General features: G+C 40.6%; 1 protein-coding gene across 1 annotated transcript; it reads right to left on the reverse strand.

The window, feature by feature from the left end:
- Positions 1-12,905: 12,905 nt before the first annotated feature.
- Positions 12,906-15,290, reverse strand: LOC104117830 (pectate lyase-like). The gene is made up of 4 exons (XM_070188165.1): positions 14,947-15,290; positions 13,914-14,562; positions 13,589-13,831; positions 12,906-13,467 (listed from the first exon to the last, which is right to left on the reverse strand). Exons 1-4 carry the CDS (start codon positions 15,144-15,146, stop codon positions 13,237-13,239), a joined length of 1,323 nt encoding a protein of 440 aa, XP_070044266.1. The 5' UTR covers positions 15,147-15,290; the 3' UTR covers positions 12,906-13,236.
- Positions 15,291-16,264: the final 974 nt, after the last annotated feature.

Consider the following 16,264-nt stretch of genomic DNA (forward strand, 5'->3'; position numbering starts at 1 on the left):
ATAATGGTCCCTTGTTTAACTCTTTAAATAAAGATTTAATGGGGACTCACATTTATAATTTTTGTACCTTCTGTTACTTTAGTTCTTGTGCTGTTTTTCACGAATCTTGTTAACTTTAATAGCCAAAATCTATTAATTATTTGACAAAAATTAAAATTTCTCACTTTTGATAAACGTAATTCATAAATAATGATTTTTATACTAACTTTAAAAGTGCCAAACGAAAGGGGATGAAGGCTATGGAATAGCGAAGTATAGGAGGATATTTACGATAAAAAATAATTTAGGAGAGCGACATAGTTTTTTTGACTTAGTCATTCAAGTATCCAGAATTTACTGGTACGATTAATTTAAATTGATGCCGCATATATGACACATTTAGAAGACATTCCCTACTAAGAATTTTTAAAATTTTCAGGCTGATCGTTCCAAGTAAGCTAACTCGACCCATCTCCAAAACCGCAAAACCAACACTCCTCGGCTTTGAGTGAGGATTCTTTTTTTCAATTGCTCTTCAATGCACACTGAAAAACAGAAAAAGATTTTGTTGGTGACTTCTAATTATTTTTCCAAGAGAATCAAACTTTGGCTTGGAGCAAACTAATTTCGGCGATTTTCGTCGCATTTAAATGTAAGCGATCGTTGTGATTTACTCTGATATGAAACCTCTTATTAAGGGTAGAGAGATTCATTCATCCCACTTGTATACGGTCGCAATTGATTACGGCCTTCGTACGACTAATCGAGATGGAATCATAATGGATAGATGAAAGTCTTCATAATATCGAGATGGATCCAAAGATGGCACAAACGAGCTTCAAATTTCAGGTACATGTCAAATATCGAGTTCGAAGTTAGACGTTAACTCGCATGTGGCTATTGAGAAAAACCAACGTTCTGAGCCTGAAAATAGTTTCATGGTAGTACTCGATCTGCACCTCGAGACACCCATAACGTTGAGGAAAACGGAATCAACTTGCTTATAATTTTCGAAATGTTACAAGCTCAACAGGTAGCAATAGTTCAGTTGCAGAGTTAAACCCAGGTACCGAGTAGACCGGAGCCCAGTCCACCCCGAGAAATCACCCACATAACGGAGCCAGCTGTAGTAAGGTCAAATGAGCAAGAATAGGGGACTAATCCTGAAATTACTAAGATGTTCAAAGAACTGACTAAACGAATAGAGTCAGGAGAAAGGAGAATCGAGGCAAACGACAAAAAGGTGCAAACATATAACTCCAGGGTTGATCATATCCTGGGGGCACCACCGATATTGAAGGGCTTAGATTCCAAACAATTCGTACAAAAGCCTTTCCCCCCAAGCGCGGCTCCTAAACTAATCCCAAAGAAATTTTGCTTGCCCGAGATTCCTAAGTATAACGGAACTACCGACCCCAACGAATATGTCACCTCTTACACATGTGCCATTAAAAGAAACGACCTAGAGGACGATGCAATCGAATCTGTATTATTGAAGAAATTCAGTGAAACCCTATCAAAGGGAGCAATGATATGGTATCATAATTTACCATCTAATTCTATCGATTCTTTTGCTATGCTTGCATATTCTTTCGTAAAAGCGCACGACGGGGACATAAAGGTCGAGGCCAGGAAGTCGGACTTGTTCAAGGTAAGACAAAAGGATAACGAGATGCTAAAGGAATTCGTATCTCGTTTTCAGATGGAACGAATGGATCTGCCACCAATCACAGACGATTGGGCTGTTCAGGCTTTCACTCAAGGTTTGAACGAATGAAGTTCGACGGCTTCACGATGGTTGAAGCATAACCTGATCGAGTACCCAGCTATTACTTGGGCCGACGTGCCTAATCGGTACCAGTCAAAAATTAGAGTCGAAGATGATTAGTTCGGTTCTGAACCCGCTGCTAGAAGGGACATCAATCGAGAACAAGGTCCGATCAGGGACCGATAACGACCATATAGTGGAAACTACATGATCAATGAATCGAGACGTAACCCCAGACAAGGCAGTAAAAGGAGTGATCGAGGTCAAGGGTCTCGGGGACTGATGAACAGAAATGGGTTCGATAGGCCTACCAGACCTAAGGAAGCACCACAGTTATCAGAGTATAACTTCAGCATCGATGAATCCGCCATCGTGTCGGCTATCAGACGCATCAAAGACACTAAATGGCCTCGACCCATGCAGATAGATCCTGCCTAGAGGAACCCCAATCAAATGTGCAAATATCATGGTACTCATGGCCACAGAACGGAATATTGCAGGCAACTAAGAGAGGAGGTAGCCTGGTTATTCAATAAAGGGCACCTTCGAGAATTTTTAAGCGATATGGCCAAAAACCATTTCAAAAACAGGGATTTCGGTAAAAAAAACGAACAGGAAAAACCACAGCACATCATCCACATGATCATCGGTGTCGTCGATACCCCTCAGGGGCCGGTGCTTAAACACACTAAGACATCGGTTATGAGAGAAAAGCGACCTCGAACACAGGATTACGCACCCATAGGAACCTTGTCCTTTAATGATGAAGATGCAGAAGGAGTCATGAAACATCACAATGATGCACTGGTAATATCCGTACTTATGAATAAAATTAAAGTTAAGCGTGTGTTAATTGATCCAGGTAGCTCGGCCAACATTATTAGATCAAAGGTTGTAGAGAAGCTCGATCTACAGGACCAAGTCATACCCGTGACCCTGGTTCTAAACGGATTCAATATGGCATGTGAAACCACCAAATGCAAGATAATTCTGCCGATAAACGTGGCTGGGACCATCCATGAAACGAATTTCTACGTAATCGAAGGCGACATGAGGTACAACGCCCTTTTTGGAAGGCCATGGATCTTTAATATGAGAGTTGTACCTTCGACCCTCCACCAGGTTCTCAAATTCCCAACATCGGAGGGAGTCAAAATGGTGTACAAAGAACAACCGGACGCGATAGAAATGTTTGCCGTCGAAGAAGCATTTCCGATATCCTCACCTTCGTCAATAAAGGGGTCGGACTCAAAAGGGTAACAAGATGCCAAATAGCAATCACAAACGCTAGCTTCAACCCAACTAGAAAATCAGAAGATTGACAAAGATGATGATCAAAGGATCCCTCGATCCTTCGTGGTCCCCGATAATTTTGACGCTACCCAATCAATTTGAAGAACTAGAGCAAGTCATACTAATCGAGCATTTACCCGAACGAAAGGTATACCTGGGAACGATATTAATCCCCGAACTCAGGAAAAGGCTTATTCAATTTCTTATCGATAACATATATTGTTTTGCTTGGTCCCATTTAGATATAACAGGGATCCCGCCAGATATAACGACGTATTGGCTAAGCCTGGACCCTAAGTTCAAATCGGTGAAGCAAAAGAGAAGACCCAGTCCGAGGTAAAGCACGCGTTCATAAAGGACGAGGTAACTAAACTTCTTAAAATAGGGTCCATTCAGGAGGTGAAATACCCTGAATGGTTAGCCAATGTAGTTGTAGTCCCTAAAAAGGGGAACAAACTTAAGATGTGTGTAGATTATAAGGATCTAAACAAGGCGTGCCCCAAATATTCTTTTTCATTGCCTAACATTGATTGCATGATCGATGCCACAGCCGGCCACGAGATCCTTACTTTTCTCGATGCCTATTCCGGGTATAATCAAATCCAAATGAACCCAGAGGACCGAGAGAAAACTTCATTTATCACCAAGTATGGAACATATTGTTATAATATAATGCCTTTCGGGCTAAAATATGCAGGAGCTACTTACCAACGCCTAGTAAATAAAATATTCGAGGAACAAATAGGTAAATCAATAAAAGTTTATATTGATGTCATGCTAGTTAAGTCCCTGCGCGCAGAGAACCATTTGGCTCATTTGCATGAAACGTTCGAGATTTGAAGGAAATACAACATGAAGCTCAACCCCGAGAAATGTGCCTTCGGGGTCGGTTCGGGAAAGTTCCTTAGCTTCATGGTATCAAATAGAGATCAACCCCGATAAAATCAAGGCCATTGAAGACATCACCATCGTAGACAATGTAAAAGTCGTACAGAGGCTAATCGGAAGGATAGTTGCCTTAGGCCGATTCATTTCGAAGTCATCAGATCGAAGACACCGATTTTTCTCTCTACTAAAAAAGAAGAGCGATTTCGCCTGGACCCCGAAATGCCAACATGTATTAGAGGAATTAAAGCGATACCTGTCTAGCACATTGTTGCCTCACACTCCAAAGGCAGATGAGAAGCTTTACTTGTACTTGGTGGTATCGGAAATAGCGGTAAGTGGCATCCTAGTTTGAGAAGAGCAAGGTATGCAATTTTTCGTTTATTATGTAAGTTGAACCTTAGGGGAAGCGAAAACTAGATATCCACACTTAGAGAAATTGGCACTTGCACTAATAAACGCCTCTAGAATGTTAAGACCATACTTTCACTGTCACCCCATATGCGTACTAACCACTTACCCACTTTGTAATATTTTGCACAATTCCGAACTATTAGGCTGATTGGCCAAATGGGATGTCAAACTCAGTGGGTACGATATTGAATATCAACCCCGGACGGCCATCAAGTCTCAAATTTTAGTAAACTTCGTAGCCGATTTCATGCCAACCCTCGTAACCGAAGTTGAAAAGGAACTCCTGTTGGAATCTGGTACATCATTAGGGGTATAGACCATTTTCACATACGGGGCTTCGAACGTAAAGGGGTTCGGGCTAGGCATCGTTTTGAAGCCGCCCACGGGTAGCACTATTAGGCAATCTATTAAAACTACTAGGTTGACTAACAACGATGCCGAGTATGAGGCCATGATTGCAGGTCTCAAGCTAGCTAAAAGCTTAGGAGCAGAAGTCATTGAAGCCAAGTGTGACTCTTTACTGGTGGTAAATCAAGTAAACAAAACCTTCAAAATTTGAGAGGGTAGAATGCAAAGGTATTTGGACAAACTGCAGGTAACTTTGCACCGTTTTGAAGAATGGACTTTACAGCATATACCTTGAGAACAAAACAGTGAGGCCGATGCACTTGCAAATTTGGAGTCATCGGTCCAGGAAGATGAGATCGTCTCGGGGACTGTCGTTCAACTCTCGAGATCCGTGATCGAGAAAGGTCATGCCGAGATAAACTCCACAAGCTTAACCTGGATTGGAGGAATAAATATGTTGAATACTTGAAGAACGGAAAGCTCCCACTGGACCCTAAATATTTGAGGGCCCTACGAACCAAAGTTACTTGATTCACAATGACTGCAGATGGGACATTATACCGAAGGACATTCGATGGACCATTGGTAGTATGCTTAGGACTAGGAGACACCGATTACATCATACGTGAGATTCACGAGGGTACTTGTGGAAATCATTCTGGTGCCGATTCATTAGTCCGAAAAATAATCAGAGCAGGATATTATTGGATCGATATGGACAAAGATGCAAAGGAGTTTGTTCGAAAATGTGATAAATGTCAAAGGTTTGCACTGATAATCCATCAGCCTGGGGAGCAACTTCACTCAGTCATATCCCCATGGCCATTTATGAAATGGGGAATGGATATTGTCGGCCCTCTGCCATCAGCCCCAGGTAAAGCTAAGTTCATTTTATTTATGATTGACTATTTCTCTAAATGGGTTGAAGCACAGGCGTTCAAGAAAGTAAGAGAGAAAAAGGTTATAGACTTCATCTGGGATCATATCGTATGTCGATTTGGGATACCCGCCGAAATAGTGTGTGACAATGGGAAATAATTTATCGGCAGCAAAGTGACAAAATTCCTCGAAGACCACAAAATAAAAAGGATAGTATCAACACCATATCACCCTAGTAGGTACGGACAGGCCAAATCGATGAACAAGACTATTATTCAAAACCTAAAAAAAAAGGTTGAACGACGCTAAGGGAAAATGGAGAGAAATTCTACCTGAAGTTCTTTGGGCATATCGAAAAATATCAAAATCCAGTACGGGGGAAACCCCGTTCTCCTTAGTATATGGTTCTGAAGCCTTGATTCAAGTCGAAGTCGGAGAACCCAGTGCCAGGTTTCGATATACAATAGAAGAGTCAAATCACAAGGCTATGAACACTAGCCTCGAATTATTGGATGAAAAACGAGAAGCTGCTCTCGTCCAATTGGTCGTCCAAAAGCAGCAGGTCGAAAGATACTATAATCGAAAAACTAATCTTCGCCATTTTAAAATCGGGGACCTAGTGTTAAGGAAAGTCACCCTCAGCACCAGAAATCCAAATGAAGGAAAACTGACTCCAAACTGGGAAGGACCGTATCGGGTACTCGAAAATGTCAGTAAAGGATCTTACAAGCTCGGTATTATAAACGGCGAACAACTACCAAGAAATTAGAATGTGTCACATCTAAAACGATACTACTGCTAAGGTACGACCCTCCAATGTTCGTTTATATTTCGAAACTGACCCTTGCATGAGTTCGATCAGGAACAAGGATGGATTATTCAACACGAAGCCTTAGGTCTGAAAGCACGCGTTTTCCCTTAGGCCGTTTTTATCCCAAATGGGTTTTTCGGCAAGATTTTTAATGAGGCAACCATTGTTTGTGCTAACTGAGAAAAATTCAATTGTATCTGAGGCTTCCTTACAATCAACCTCGAATACTAGGGGGCATTACCCTCAAATATATCAAGTTCAATGCAAGGAAGTTACTTCATAACAACAAGGTTTCGATAGGAAATATTGTAAGAGCCAAATAGTCAAAACGAACCATGCTCATGTAGTTTGCTCGATCCCTGGTACAGAACATGAACACATGAATAATGACATAAATAGAATTTCTTGCCGATATCTCAGAATACATCCTCTATTTTGTGATCTATTTTGCAAGCAGGCCTAAGGGCCGACCATTACCTCATAAATCGGGAACTGCCAACCGAAAAATCAACGAGATCAAGTACCATTAAGCCTACGGGATACATTACTTTGAGTTCAAATCAATCACTCGACTAATAAGCCTACGGGTTACGTCACTTCAAGTTCGAGCAAGCACTCACTCGACTACTAAGCCTACGGGCTACATTACTTCGAGTTCGAATCAATCACTCGACTAATAAACCTACGGGCTACGTCACTTTGAGTTCGAGCAAGCACTTACTCGACTACTAAGCCTATAGTCTACTCTTATTTCGAGTTCAAGCAATCACTCACTCGACCATTAAGCCTATGGGCTACATTACTTTGAGTTCTAATCACTCACTCGACTAATAAGCCAACGGGCTATGTCACTTCGAGTTCGAACAAGCACTCACTCGACTACTAAGCCTACTGGCTACTTTTATTTTGAGCTTGAGCAATCACTCACTCGACTACTAAGACTACGGGCTACATTACTTCGAGTTCGAATCAATCACTCGACTAATAAGCCTATGGTCTACGTCACTTCGAGTTTGAGCAAGCACTCACTCGACTACTAAAACTACAAGCTACTATTATTTCGAGTTCGAGCAAATACTCACTCGGCTACTAGGCCTACGGGCTACTCTTATTTTGAGTTCGAGAAATCACTCACTCGACTACTAAGCCTACAGGCTACATTACTTCGATTTCGAATCAATCACTCGACTAATAAGCATACGGTCAACGTCACTTCGAGTTCGAGCAAGCACTCACTCGACTACTAAACCTACATGCTATTCTTATTTCAAGTTCGAGAAAATACTCACTCGACCATTAAGCCTACGGGCTACATTACTTCGAGTTTGAATCACTCACTCGACTAATAAGCCTACGGGTTATATTACTTCGAGTTCGAGCAATCACTCACTCAACTACTAAGCCTACGGGCTACATTACTTCGAGTTCGAATCAATCACTCGACTACTAAGCCTACGGGCTACTCTTATTTCGAGTTCAAGCAAATACTTACTCCACCATTAAGCCTACATGCTACATTACTTCAAGTTCGAATCACTTACTGGACTAATAAGCCTACAGGCTACATTACTTCAAGTTCAAATCATCACTCGACTAATAAGTCTACGGGCTATATTACTTCGAATTTGAGCAATCACTCACTCAAATGCTAAGCCTACGGGCTACCTTATTTCGAGTTCGAGCAAGAAATCACTCAGATATAAAGGCTACAAGGTCCAAATACGATCAAATTGCCTAAAACCTTATGAAAATCTTCATAAGGCATGAATGAAACAAAATCTTCACGAGGCAGAGAATAAAACAGAGGAAAGTTGGGAAAAGAAAAGATCTTTATATATATACAAGAATGTTTACAATGTCCGAAAAGGACCCTACACAAAAAAAAACCAAAATGAAAACTAAGGGCTAAGTTTCTTGGTTATCTACGACGGCAGTCTCTTCTCCATCGGGCTCTGCCCCGCTCTCGGATCCACTCTTGCTCTCATCATCATCGTCATCATCACCATTACCATCATCATCATCGGAAGCCAAGGCTTCAACATCAACTTCGAGCGTTTTAGCCCTTTTTATCTCTTCGGTGAGATCGAAACCTCGAGCATGGATCTCCTCGAGGGTCTCCCTCCGAGATCGGCACTTAGCAAGTTCAGCAACCCAATGTGCTCGAGTGTTGGCGGTCTCGATTGCCTTTCTTGCTTGTACCTGATCAACTTCAGCATCGGCCCGATAGACGGCTACGAATGCATCCACATCGGCCTTTGCCTTTTTCGGCGTCAGATTTGGCCTTGGCAAGTTCGGAGGCCAACCGAGCCTCGGGCTCCTCTATTCTTCTTTCTTGAACCGAGATTTTTTCCTTCATGAATTGAAGTTGGTTTTCGGCTGATGATAATTGGGCTTGAGTAGTTTCTTTTTCAGCGGCAAGACGGTCCATACCATCTTTCCATCCCAAGGCCTCTGCCCTTATCATATCGACCTCCTTACGAAGCTTCCCAATAACCTCAAGCTTCTGCTGCAGCCGTGAGATAAAAATATTATCCACCGTTCCAGAATTGAGCCCATGGGTTTTTAAGATTACCATTACCTGCTCGATCAGGTCGGTCTGGTCTTGTTGAGCCTTTGCCAATTCGGCTCGGAGGTCCTTGATTTCTTCTTCCCTTTGTCCGAAGAGGAGTCTAATGGGGTTACTCTCCTACATAACCCATCAGAGGGTGGCCTCATACTGACGCAGCTCAGCTCGAGACCAAAAACACGCTTCTCGATGAACCGTTGCGGCCAATGAAGAAAGAAGAAAAGAAGTTAGAAAAGAATAGCAAACATAAAAGTGGTATCAACGAAGGGAGTTAGAGCTTACCCGATTTAGAGCTTGTTGCACTTCATAGAAAAGGCCGGACACATCACTAGGGCCAGCAATATCCTCGACACTAGTAAGCAAATCACAGAAAGGGTCCTCCCCTTCATGAGATCAGTTTATCTCGAGGCCGCCCAAAGCTTGGGCTTCCCGAATCGCCCATTCAGAAAAAGCTGAAAGATTGGGTGAGTCTCCGATTACTATTGCCCCAAGCGACTCGCTTGGGGCATTCTCCTCAGTTTGGAGAGCTTTAGGACCAACCTTTTTTGATATACCCACCGTTTGTTGACTTCGGTGGGAAGCATCCTCGATCTCTAACGGTTCGGGGACTCTGCCCGAACCTTCCTCCGATATCTCCTTAGTCCGAGGCGGAGCTTTATAAATCACTATCAATGCAGCTGCCTTTGGGGCATCGACAGTTTTCTTCATTCGGGCCACCAGCACGGACCCATCATTTTCTTCTTCTTCCTCGTCTTCATCCCTTAGACGCATAACTGATTCCATGGTTAGAGGGATGGTATTCTTCCTCGGCTTATGATTCATCCTTGTCTTCGGTTTTGGATCTTTGGAAGCAGAGGCCCTTTTTATTTTATTATACTTCACCAGTTTTGGAACAAAGATCGATGCCTCTTCCTCGCCAGGCGGGGGCCTCAAAACCGCATCTTTGCCCACATCTACATACAAGGAAATTGATTTAAGTATATGGAAATCATCTCATTCGAACTATCAAAGATACGAGAAAGAGGCTTACCATGATTTTTGGACTCCCATAGGCCTTTTGACAAATCACGACATGAGCGCTTGGCATATGTGGAAGTCGAAGCTAGATCCCGTACCTAGTTCTTGAGGTCGGGAACTGCACCAGGCATCCAAGGAACTGCTGCACCACAAAAAGGGGATATCGATGAGAAAAGAAATAAAGGGGCAAAATAGTAGGAGATAACATTATAATTATACTTACGCTTCATGTTACATTCCTCGGAAAATGGCATCTTTTCAGTTGGAATCAGGTCTGAAGTCCTCACTCGAAAGAACCTGCCCATCCAGCCTTGATCCTTGTCCTCGTCTATGCTTGAGAACAGAACCTTGGTAGCCCGGCGCTGAAGTTTTATTAACCCGCCTCGAAAAAGGCGAGGGCAGTACAATCGAATGAGATGGTCGAGGGTGAAAGGCATCCCCTAGATTTTGTTCACGAAGTAACGTATCAAAATAATGATCCGCCAAAAATAAGGATGGATCTGGCCTAAGGTTATTTGGTATTGACGGCAGAAATCAATAACAACAGGGTCGAGGGGACCTAACGTGAAAGGGTAAGTATACACACTTAAAAACCCTTTCACGTAAGTGGTGATATCTTCTTCAGAAGACGGGATTGCTATTTCTTTTTTCTCCCAATTGCAATCTTTCTTTAGCTGTTCGAGGTACCCCTCGGTTATCGAACACATATACCTCGATACTGACTCACATCGCCGGGAACTGGCGAGCTTTTGTCGACCTTAAAATCAGAGGTAAGAACACACGCCCCAGGAACGCACTCCCCAGGCCGTGGCTCCACCGGTGTTTTGTCGGCGACAGGCTGTGAAGAAGAAGCTTTTTCTTTCTAAGGAATGGTTTTTGATGTTTTCGCCATTTTTGGATGTAAAGACCGAAAATAGAAGGAGGTAACAAAGATTTGGTATTTTGAAGAGAGATTTTTGTAGTGAAAAATCACAAATTTACAGATAAACTGAGAAGATGCAAGAAAGAACTTTATAAAATTTGGAGATTGGAGACGCAAAAGTGGTAAATGGTAAAGAAATGGGTATTTATAGATTAAGCAACGTTGGTTCAACATCAACGGTAGCCGACCACCATCTGACACGCATTAAATGCCTTGGAAAACTGAACCGACGGGACAGCTATCACGTACGTCATGGTCGTGCTCGATGCAAACGTCAGTGCATATCTAATCGAGCCGTTGGAAAATCATATCGTTTCTAGCCACATCCTTGTCGAGAAACGAGGGGACTATTTGTATACGGTCGAAACTGATTTCGGCCTTCGTATGACTGATCGAGATGGAATTATAATGGACTGATGAAAGTTTTCATAATATTGAGATGGATCCAAAGATGACACAAACGAGCTTCAAATTTCAGGTACAGGTCAAATACCTAGCTCGAAGTCATTATCGAGCTCGGGTCCGAATCGAACTATGATGAGATGTGATGGAATCGAGCTTAAGGGTTAGAGGACAACCAATATCGAGCCCAAGTCATTACCGGACCCGAGTCAACATCGACCTCAAACCCGCATAGAGCTTTAAAACTTAAAACCGACCAATATCGAGCCCAAGTCATTACCGGACCCCGAGTCAGCATCGACCTCAAACCTACATCGAGCTCTAAAATTGGAAACCGACCAATATCAACCAATACCGAGTCCGATCAAGATCGTGCTCATAGACAAGAGCCGTTGCAGACGCACTAAGGGAGAGAATCTCGACGAGAATTAGAGAAAAACTTATTTATCATAGATTCTCCATTATGTATTTTTAATTATATCTAACGTAGGATTTCCCCACTATAAAAGGGATGGTTATATTTCTGTAAAAGCAAGGTTTTTGTATACATTGTAACTGAAATATCATACACTCCTATATTGAAGAGTTATCCTTTTTTAGCTTCATAGATTGATTCATCTTGCTTAATCCATAAATCATCTTCTTTCCAACTTTGCTTATTTTTCATTTTCTACGGTCAACACTCGATATTTCTATTTACTCTTAAGATTTGTGTTAAGTTATACCACATACCTTTAGAACTACGTATAAATTCAACTCTATCTGATTTTTGGGTAAACATGATGGTCATACTGGACACGATAGAACCTGTTGCCCAAAGAATTAAGTATATACTAAGGATTATTATGTAAATATTAATTAGAAGAAATAATTTCCTAGGACCGATTACAAATTGAATAGAAGAAAATGCCTAAACAAAAATATAAATGATCTTTCGAGATGTATGACCATATAAATAAAATAATATTTAGAATAGCCCATAAATTAAAAGCGATCTGATCTCCATGGCATTTGATTGATTGGATAATATCTCATTAAAGCTGATCGTTTGTTTTTCTGTTTGATCAAATATACTACTACTGTTGGATTATTCGATCAATCTGCTTTATGGCTATGTGTGTATAGTGTATACTTTTTCTAGTATTCATAGAAAAAGTAGAGTGTAGAAATTTGCTAGTCTTTATAGGAAACAGTGCGAACATCATGCATGATTTGTTGGATAAGAACCTAGATAATGGATGTATAATAGTATCACATAGTACAAGTATTCATTTCATATATCCTTTCCTGATAATTTGACTACATGAATCTCCCAATTCTCTTTTGAATCTAGGACTTTATTACCAGGAATCAGAGACTAACTAAATACAATTAAGGATGGTCAATAAGCTAGCTACTTTGTTCTTTTCATAGATCTATTCCTGATAAATTGAAAGGAGTAGGTGAGGTGAAAAGAGGATGATGGAGAATATTTGCTCAACAGTTTATGAAGAAGATATTTGTCTTTAGGAATCATGTTTTTACATACAAAATGACACCAATTAGCATCTATTGTTATTACTATGTAAAACAACACGTTTGACTACAATAAAATGTCACTCTTGGGCTATATATACTGAAGACAAACAGACAACTTAGATTACTATAAATCAAAGTTACACAAGAATTGGTTCATTCTTTCACAACACCTACACTTTCCTTTTCTTCCCCTCCTGACTGCTCTCATCTCTCTAAGGCAATCCAGCCAGGGAAAGAAACTAAATCAAAACCAAAATTAAAAAAAAATATAGAAAAAACAAAAGGACAAAAACTAGTTATTGGAGCTATTTCTTTCTTCTCCTATGTCCCTTCTTCTGCTGTCAAAAGCACCAATCTACCTGGCTCCTTCCAACCCTCAGAAGTGAATTTACAGATTCACAATATTGTGTACATAAAAAATTAAAGGCTATTGATTAACAAGGTGTGCCGGCTTTGCATTTGATCAGTACACCAGCATAGCGAGTGAGTCGGCCTGCATATGAACCAGGCTTGAATTTGATCCTATGAGGTTTAGTCAATGCAGATTTTTTCTTGTTTTGTGGCCCTGACTCCACGAAATAAGCTCCATTTAAAAACAAATCACCCTCTGATACCCATTGCCAGTTCTTCCACACCGATTCTGGCGCGTAATCCCTCTTAGTCACCTTCATTTAGCATCATGTATGTCAGCAAATCACATAATATAAGCCAATAGATACTTGTGAATCTACCTAATATAACCATATATGAATTTTCCAAAAATGTGATATGAATTGTGACGTTTACCTGCTTAGTGTTAGGGTTGTTAGCGGCCTTGAAACGATTACCCTGGCTGATAATGGTTGGATTAGCGCTGCCACCAATTGCATACATTTGCCAATGAGAGTAGTCATTGTTGACAACATGGAAGAATCCCCACCTGCACCTTGGCATCCTTTGAATCAATCCCTTTCCGAACCGATTGAATGCAACAGTGACTTGCATTATTGAATCTTGAGGGAAGGCATCAGTTGCCCCCAAAAGCATCACCTGAATTACCATTGTCAATGACTATTGAGTAATCAAATTAACAACTACTAAATGATTTTTCAGGGTAGTAAGAGTAACTTACGTCGTTGTGATGATTGAATTTGCAGTTAGAAATGGTGATTGCAGTGGAAGCCATGATGGCATCAATGAGGCCATCAGTACATTGGGACAAAGTGCAATGGTCAATCCAAATATGGTTTGAACCAAAAATAGAAATACCATCACCATCACTCACTGTCCTAATTCCAATATGCTTACCAGAATCCCTTATCATTCCACCTGAGGTAGATATGATATGATGAATCCTAATGTTGTGGATTATAACATTATGCACAAATTGGATAGTGAAACCAGCACCATAGGCAATGTGAAGGGAAACTCCCCTGCCATCGATCGTCTTGTCACTCGTAATCATCAGTTCTTGCTTCAACCTAATTATCATTGATTTCTCAAAGATAATCCACAATGGCTCCTCTTGGATCACAGCGTGACGAAGGGTCCCCGGCTTTGGATCCTTCACGTCATCATCCGAGTCATCAGTTACAACATAGTACCTTCCTGCTTTACCACCTGTTGTTTTGTGGCCAAATCCCCGAGCGCAATCTGCTAGCTTTTTCCTGTTTTTCGCCCAGTTTTCGTCACACCTCCAGCATCTGTCGATTGGATTGGTTGCCATGCAACTACTTTTTTCTTTAAGATGCCTCCTTAAGCTTGTAATATTTAGCAATGTGCTGCATAATACATCAAGTAGTTTTCAAGTCATTATTCTTAAAACATGTTTAAGTAAAATCAAAGAAACAACAATAGCTATGCCACAATAACAAACAAGTTAATTAGGGTTGGCTATATAAATCATCATTATTAATTCATGTCCCTCCGTTTAAGCTCGTCTAGGTGAAATATTATAAAAATCAGTTTCTCTAGTACTAGAGGTTCTCTATATTTTCTACTACCATATAAATTTCTCCAACAAGCCTAAAAACTTCTAGCAAATATTGGACCTAATTAAGTAAAAGTGCTGCGTCATAAATCTTTTTCTTTCATTGTATCCTATTTTTCGCTAGGTCTGCATGTAGAAAAATAAATAAATAAAAAAGTATCAAGAAACTACTTACTCTCCAACTTCTCTATTGAATGTATTAGTGACTTGCTCAGGATGTTCATTGTATGCAGCAAGAGAAGAATTGAGCGCTTCCTTAGCTTTGTTTTCCAAATATGCATCAAATTCAGCAATTTGGGCATGCAAATTAGGGACTAATGAAGCTAACGATATAAGCAATATTAACAAAACTGAATTCCCACTAATAGAGGCCATAACTTTTTTTATCCTTTTTAATGTAGCTATATAGCATCAATATCTCTTTTTCTCTTGTAGTAGGTAATCTTTTTTGTGTTGTTTTTTTAGGTATTACTTGCGAATCACTGGAGAAATGTTTGTGTCCAGTGACTCGCTTTTGGAATGCTGCTTAGAAGGAAGCCATCTATAAAGGGAAAGTTTCTTTATATATATCGTAGGTTAATTCCCAAAAATAGAGAAGATGAAGGAAGTACATAGAGGTATAACAGACACAATGGACCTTGGGAACAAACATATGGCGGGAATAGCGGGTATCCAAAGACGGATTTATGGTTGGCTTAGGTTACTAACCAACTTTTGAATGTTTGTTAAAAGAAGTCAAGTAAAATTAGATACAAAATCCACTATACCTTTTTTTATCATAAGTAAATTTAGTAGAAAATTTTAACTCCAATATCAAAGGTTGATACCTTATTTATTATAAATAAATACTCTTTTAAAAAATTATCTCCTATAGTTATCTTTTAATTTTTATAGCAAAATATTTATTTATGGCAACTTCCTATCTTTAAGCCATTAAATATGTTGTGTATTATTTTTCTCTCTCCTTCTTTCTTTTTTTTCTCTCACAAAATTACCGTATAGGAAATAAACTTCTCTCTCCAGGATCTCTCTCTCTCCAATTTCTCTCTGTCACATCGCTATTCTCTTCCCCATTCTCTCTCTCAACGATTCTCCACTGATTCATCTCCATTATCTCTCTCAATTTTTTAGCCAAGCTTGTGGAAATTACTGGCGGAGGACTTGACGGACCATTGTCGAGATCAAGCCCCATTGGCGATGCAGCGTTAGCATAATTTATACCACCGAAGCCATTTATTCCCTCGGGAAGTCCAAATGCAGGATTTGCTATAAGGGAAGCCATTGATCCTTCCAAGGATGATAAAGACCCCAAAAGAGCAGATCTCAAATTTTTCAAAGCATAAATGAGAGATTCACTACCTGGACGACTAAGATGGTGCCAGTACCGGCTGCGACGCCCCACATGACGGCAACCTGGATATCGGTGGATTGGGGACGGAGTTTGGGGCTGAGGAACTTGAAGAGTCTGTTATCTTTTTTTTTCATTGTATTTC

This window comes from Nicotiana tomentosiformis, chromosome 11, assembly GCF_000390325.3.
Source record: "Nicotiana tomentosiformis chromosome 11, ASM39032v3, whole genome shotgun sequence".
NCBI lineage: Eukaryota > Viridiplantae > Streptophyta > Magnoliopsida > Solanales > Solanaceae > Nicotiana > Nicotiana tomentosiformis.

What these genes read in the sequence shown, in the direction of transcription:
- LOC104117830 (XM_070188165.1), bottom strand. Translation starts at nt 15,146, where the DNA reads ATGGCCTCTATTAGTGGGAATTCAGTTTTGTTAATATTGCTTATATCG. An exon ending in TTCAATAGAGAAGTTGGAGA is followed by an intron (nt 14,563 to 14,946) that starts GTAAGTAGTTTC and finishes TGTATTATGCAG; the next exon opens with CACATTGCTAAATATTACAA. An exon ending in ACAACCCTAACACTAAGCAG is followed by an intron (nt 13,468 to 13,588) that starts GTAAACGTCACA and finishes TGCTAAATGAAG; the next exon opens with GTGACTAAGAGGGATTACGC.